The 7,333-nt window shown below is 33.9% G+C and overlaps 1 protein-coding gene across 1 annotated transcript in view; it reads left to right on the plus strand.

The window, feature by feature from the left end:
* HELRODRAFT_182976 (hypothetical protein) overlaps positions 1-7,333 on the plus strand; it is a gene marked incomplete at both ends in the record, with an annotated part of 25,816 nt that overhangs the window by 6,152 nt on the left and 12,331 nt on the right. Inside the window, 4 exons of the mRNA XM_009033695.1 lie at positions 541-611; positions 980-1,093; positions 2,174-2,294; positions 6,853-7,082. Of these exons, the coding sequence (XP_009031943.1) occupies positions 541-611; positions 980-1,093; positions 2,174-2,294; positions 6,853-7,082 (536 nt within the window). The remainder of the gene's footprint in view (positions 1-540; positions 612-979; positions 1,094-2,173; positions 2,295-6,852; positions 7,083-7,333) is intronic.

Here is a 7,333-nt window from a genome sequence, read left to right on the forward strand (position 1 = left end):
GATACATGCATGCATACATTCATACATTCATACATACATACATACATACATACATACATACATACATTCATACATACATACATACATACATACATACATACATACATACATACATACATACATACATACATACATACATACATAGTGTACAGGGAGAAGACAAATAGTTATTTGGAGATAACTCACGATTCAAGAGAGAACAGGTTCAACTGCAATGGCAGAGAGTACAGAGTCATTCACATTGGTGAATGAATGAAAGAATGAAAAAATGGATGAATAGATGAATAATTGAATAGATGAATTAATAGAAGAATGTATGAATAAATGAAAAATTAATGGATGAATGAATGAATGAATAAACGAATGAATTAATAACTAAGTAAATAATTAGATGAAAAAACAAATAAAAATAATATTTATTTAAACCGCAACAGTTACTAATACTAATTATTCTGACATTAATAATAAATAAAATATAATAATAATAATATTATTATTTTTAATAATAATAATAATAAATTCGTTTTAATTGTGATTCAGAAAGTGAGGTTTTCAGTGAGATCTCGAGGGATATGATGAGTGGGGCGATTGAATACTGCCTAACCGTGGAAGTTAAGAATCAGAGAGGTTGATTGATTGATTGAATAAATGAATGATTGATTGGTGGATTGAATGAATGAATGATCGCTTAAATGAATGAATGATTGATCGATGCAATGAATGAATGATTGAATGATAGCTCGAATGAATGATTGAACAAATGAATGAATGATTGATTGATTAAATGAATGATTGATTGATGACACAATAAATAAATAAACAAATGGTTGATTGAATGATCCGATTGATTGATCGTTCATTCATTCATTCGTTCGTTCATTCATTTATCCATTGCTATTTCATTCATTCGTTCATTCATTCATCCATTCTCTATTTCATTCAGTCATTCACTTGTTCATTCATTCATTCATTTTCTCAGTCAATTATTCATTCCTCCCTTCAAGACATGTTCCCCGTAAGTTTTGACGTCTTCGGTGGTTTGAACAAGATAGCCAACAACCGCTCCATTAGTGGTGAGTCAGAAACTAGGAAGGTTGGAAGGAGAATTGTATTCGTTTATTTGTTTTTGTTTGTTCATTCATTCATTTGTTTATTCATTCATTCATTCAATCAATCATCTATACATTCACTCTTTCGTTCATTCACTTGTTCGTTCAAGCATTCTCTCATGCGATCATTCATCCAACAATCAATCATTTTTCGTTATGATGGCTGCGATGTTCAAACTGTTGGAAGGTCGAAATTCCCATTCCCAAATTACACATTTTCATGCTCATGAGATGAATCTAGATCTAGGTCTACGTGAATCTAGCTGAAAATTGCCAGCTTAATTCACCATCTTTGAGCCAACGAAGTTTAACTACAGTACGTGCTTAGTGATAACTTTTCGGCGGAGTTGTGGCGATCTAAGGCCAGGCGGTTGTGAAGATCGCTGAAATGCATTGTGACTCGTGACGAAAACTGTAGACATTAACTTCTCCGACTAGCATATCCATTAACCATCTGAGACTGACCAACTCATAATAGACTGATTTGATTCTAAAAATCCAAATAATGAATAGAATGGAGTTTATATTGAAGAACTGTTGAGTCTGCAATGTTGGCTTGCATTCAAAGTTGAAGTGGTTGCATTTCTAACTTATGTGAACATTTTTGAACTCTATGTATAGTTGAACTTTATCAATTTTTTAGTTGCTAACTTCAATTTCTTTTTGAACTTGATAACTATGATTTGTTCAATTTTGCTTATTTCTCTAAGGAACTTCAACGCTCACTTTGTCGTAAACCAATCAACCAATCAATTAACTCATTCGCTTATTTAATTATTATTTTATTTTATTTTTCGTTATAATTCCGTCATCTTTCTAAACTATTGCCTTGCATGTGCCTTGCATGTTGTATGTGACAGTTTCTGCGTCTGTCGATATCTCATTTTTCAAAGAATAATTTTAAAGAGATGAGTGAATGAATGAATGAGTGAATGAATGAATGAATAAATAAATAACTGGTTGTTTGATGAATTGATTGATTGATTGAATGAATAAATAAATGAATGAATGACAGAATCAAACATTGAAATAAATAAACTCGAAAAATCTTATCTCCCAAATAGGGCGTATGCTTCAGTGTGTTGGAGCTGAAGAAGAACAACCAAGTTGAGCTCATCATCAAGTTGAAACTGGACCCGCACCATGTCTCAGATTACATGTTCAGCCATGAAGAAATCATATCGAGTGAGCGACCCTATTTTTATTACACGACAATATAGAGTAGCGGTAAAGTGCCATTTACGGAAATTCTTCGCGGGAAAACTTCTTCGCGGGAAAACTTCTTCGCGGGAAAACTTCTTCGCGGGAAAAGGGTTGTCAATGTGATCAAAGGCGAAGCAAAAACAACGCATAATGCAACTGATCGGATAATTACGGATGCATCTGTTGGTCTACCACATCCAGTCGTTGGTCAATTGCCTTCCTTTAAAGACACATGGATTGGACGAAACAACGGACTATGTGGAAGAAACCAACAAAGGAATGTGTCTAAATGAAATAACTGAGCGCATGGAAAAATACATTTGCAGCACAATAAAAGCATTTGTAAATAGAACATTCACTCACTCTACTTCAAGAAACAACCGCGAAGCAAAACTAATAAGAATCACCAAAGCTCTAGTAACTACAAAACAACTACCATCCAAGATACAATCAACTACATCTCAATAACAACAACAACAAACAAGGCGAGAATATAATTTTCTACTACAGGAACTGCATGTTATCTGCCTTTAAAACAGCCAAATCTGTTCTAAAGAAAATTGTTTTCAAAAGCACCTAAAGCCTCAAAATAGAGATGATAAAATAAATCTTAGAATGTTTTATCAGAATGCAAAAAAAGCAAACCTGATGATAAAGAATAATTGCACGCCTCTCCAAAATTCAACCCTAGGAAGAAATTACCTAATATATGAGTTTAAATGCCCTCTTGACGAATACTCTCGTCAGCCACACTCATATATTGGAATGACAACCACATCCCTATCACGTCGTCTTACTATGCGCAAAAGAGATTGAGCTTAACCGTAAACTTTCAGAGACTAAAAAAATTCGATAGCGCCTATCAAATATAGAATTTTACAAAATTTGAATTTTTCTCCATAATGTAAATCTTTAAAAACTTTTCTCACTTTGAACGTCCTAATGAAAAAGGTTTCTGTTCTCTGCATAATCTCACCGCTAATAAATACTAGTTAAATGACGAAATGATTGTATATCTGTAGAAAAGGGCTCTGACTCGAGTTAGCGTGGGTATCTATTTGCTATATGTGGCAGCTTGGCGACTGTATACAAATTGACTTGCCATTTGCCAATTCTTATACATATACAATTCTTTCTTTCTTAGCTTCCAGTAGCACCGACGGCAACGCGCTACGGACCACCCAATTTGCACGCGATCATTCGAACGCTGTAACTGCAACTGTAGAACCGGACACTCTAATCTTAACATGAATTAATGAATGGATAGATGAATGACTGGATGAATAAATGAATGAATGGATGGATGGATGAATGAATGGATGAATAGATGAATGGATGGACGGATGAATGAATGGATGAATGAATGAATAGATGGATGGATGAATGAATGGATGGATGGATGGATGGATGAATTACACCTAATTGTAATCATACTTAAATGATTTTTTTTAATTTTTTTAAAAGATCCAATGACAAGACTGGAAGTAAGACCAAGTTTCCTCACGCTTAACCAATCGGTCAAGTGTCTGACTTCAGCAGTACCAAGCCAGAGCCTCTTTAAATGGTACATACAAATATGTGTGTTTGTGCGTGTGTGTGTGTGTGTTAACGAAAATATAGTGAAAAATTGTGTAATATAGAAACCTATTAAAGCAGAAAAAGGTGTATATATATATATATACACACATATGTATATGTATGTATATATATATATATATGTATGTATATATATATATATGTATGTATATTTATATATATATATATATATATATATATATATATATATATATGTATGCAGTTTCTGTTGTGTTTCAGTTTATATATATATATATTATATATATTATATATATATATACATATATATCAAATGAAATCAAAAAATCAGAGATTATGATTAAAGCCACGGCCCGGATTGAAACATAATCTTCGAATTATTACATTCAGATTCACTCACTCCCAGCAGTTCACTGTTATTATTTGTGCTATTTTTCTTCTTCTCCTTCTTCTTCTTCTTCTTCTTCTTCTTCTTCTTTTTCTTATTATTATTATTATTATTATTATTTTTTGTAGGACGATCAAAGATTACTCCTGGCACGAACAACAAGTGGAATTTGAAAGCACTCATGATAACGTGAATGAATGAATGAATGGATGGATATGAATGAATGAATGAATGGATATGAATGAATGAATGGATGAAGGAATGAATGGATGAATGAATGGATATGAATGAATGGATGAATGAATGAAGGAATGAATGAATGGATGAATGAATGAATGAATGAATGGATATGAATGAATGGATGAATGAATGAATGAATGGATATGAATGAATGAATGGATGAATGAATGGATATGAATGAATGGATATGAATGAATGAATGAATGGATATGAATGAATGAATGAATGGATATGAATGAATGAATGGATGAATGAATGAAGGAATGAATGGATGAATGAATGAATGAATGAATGGATATGAATGAATGGATGAATGAATGGATGAATGAAGGAATGAATTGATGAATGAATGAATGGATGAATGAATTGATGAATGAATGGATATGAATGAATGAATGAATGAATGGATATGAATGAATGAATGGATGAATGAATGAAGGAATGAATGGATGAATGAATGAATGAAGGAATGAATGGATGAATGAATGAATGAATGAATGAATGAATGAATGGATATGTATGAATGGATGAATGGATATGAATGAATGGATATGAATGAATGAATGAATGAAGGAATGAATGGATGAATGAATGAATGGATGAAGGAATGAATGGATGAATGAATGAATGAATGTGTGTGTGTATGAATGAATGAATGAATGAAGAAATGAATGAATGAAGAAATGAATGTATGTAAGTATGAATGAATGAATGAATGAATGAATGAATGAATGAATGAATGAATGAATGAATGAATGAATGAATGAACAATTAATGAATGAACAAATGAATGAACAAATAAATGAATGAAGGAATGAATGTATGTATGTATGAATGAATGAATAAAAGAAGGAATGAATGAACGAAAAAACGAAGGAAGAAATGAATGAACATCATGATAATCGTCAACAGTTGTATTTCCCCAAAATTGGTTTGTATCATGTTTCATGCTCAACTGTCTCTGAGGTGAGTTTGTTTTCTAACAGTAGTGATGTCCTGGTACACCATAGTAAAAGTTGGTTGGTTGGCTGGTTGGTTGATTAGTTGGTTGGTTGATTAATTGGTTGATTGATTGATTGGTTGGTTGGCTGATTGGTTGGTTGGCTGATTGATTGGTTGATTGATTGATTGATTGGTTGGTTCATTGGTTGGTTGATTGATTAGTTGATTGATTGGTTGCTTGGTTGATTGTTGGTTGATTGATTGATTGGCTGTTTGTTTGTTTGTTAATTGATTTTTGATAGATTTATTAATCGATTGATTAGTTATTAAATTAATAAAAAGAAAATAATTTAACTGTTTAACCAACCAACTAACTAACGAACCATCTATCAAACCATCCAACTAACCATCCAACAAACCATCTATTCAACCAACCATCCAACCAACTAATCATCCATCCATCCAACCAACCATCCAACCAACCAACCATCCATCCAACCAACCATCCAACCAACCATCCATCCAACCATCCAACCAACCAGGCAACAAGTTCGTGGTGCTTTTCGACCCGAACGCCATTTCCACGGTTCCCTGCAGCGACGAACGCAAGTTGAGCAACCTCAACAGCAGCGGCGTCTTCAACTGCTCGGCAAAGCTCATATTCTTCTTCAAACTCTGTATATAGTTGAAATTATTAATCATCGGTACAATGATGACGACGATGATGAGGATGATGCTGATGTTGATGATGATGTTGTTGATGGTGATGATGATGAGGATGATGTTGATGGTGATGATGAATATAATGATAATAATGATGGTAATGATGGTGATGATGATAGTGATAATGGGGGTAATAATAATGATGGTGTTTATGGTGATGATGATGATAATGATGAGGATGATTTTGATAATGATGGTGATGGTGATAATGGTGGTAGTAATGATGATGATGTTGTTGATGGTGATAATGATGATGATGGTGATAATGATGATGATGTTGATGGTGATAATGATGATGATGTTGATAATGATGATGATGATGGTGACGATGATGACGCCGATAAAATACAAAACAATCTTATCAGAAGTAACAAATCAGATGATGGACAAAGGATGAAAATAAAACTCAAACGAAAAATTAACCCAAACAAATTTAAACTAAATCCACCACAAGCCAATCACACAGATATTCACAAATAAGGAGAAGAGTGAATTTCTAACTTTCCAAAGTGTAACACGCACACAGTTTACACACGCACACAAAAGAAACGTATTTCCATAAAAGAAATCTGATTATGAGCATACCTATCTTCACTCACTTACTCTCACCTCACTCACTCGCACTCACTCACTTTCTCACTCATTTACTCACTCACTCACTCACTCAAACACTCACTCATTTCACTCTTTCAGCCGAAAACGCGCACTGCAGCATAAAGAACGGCTTCAGCAGACGCTACTTCAACTTCAGCTGCAACATCTCCTACCACTACCCCACAACTCTCCACGAGGGGAACTTCGAGTTGGTGGGGGTGCATGACAAAAAGATGAATGGTCTCACCAAAATCAGCAGCATCCAACAGAGGGATGGAATGGATGCGATTAAAACTTTTGTGAGTATTTCCGGTGGTCAAATGGTTGAGGTGTGTGTGTGTATTGAGTGTGTGTTTATGTGTGTGTGTGTTTATGTGTGTGTGTTGAGTATATGTGTGTGAGCGTGTGTTTATGTGTGTGTGTGTTTATGTGTGTGTGTGTTGAGTATATGTGTGTGAGCGTGTGTTTATGTGTGTGTGTGTGTTTATGTGTGTGAGTGTGTGTTTATGTGTGTGTGTGTGTTGAGTATATGTGTGTGTGTGTTGAGTATATGTGTGTGTGTGTGTGTGTTGAGTATATG

Source organism: Helobdella robusta (assembly GCF_000326865.2).
Source record: "Helobdella robusta unplaced genomic scaffold HELROscaffold_96, whole genome shotgun sequence".
Lineage (NCBI taxonomy): Eukaryota > Metazoa > Annelida > Clitellata > Rhynchobdellida > Glossiphoniidae > Helobdella > Helobdella robusta.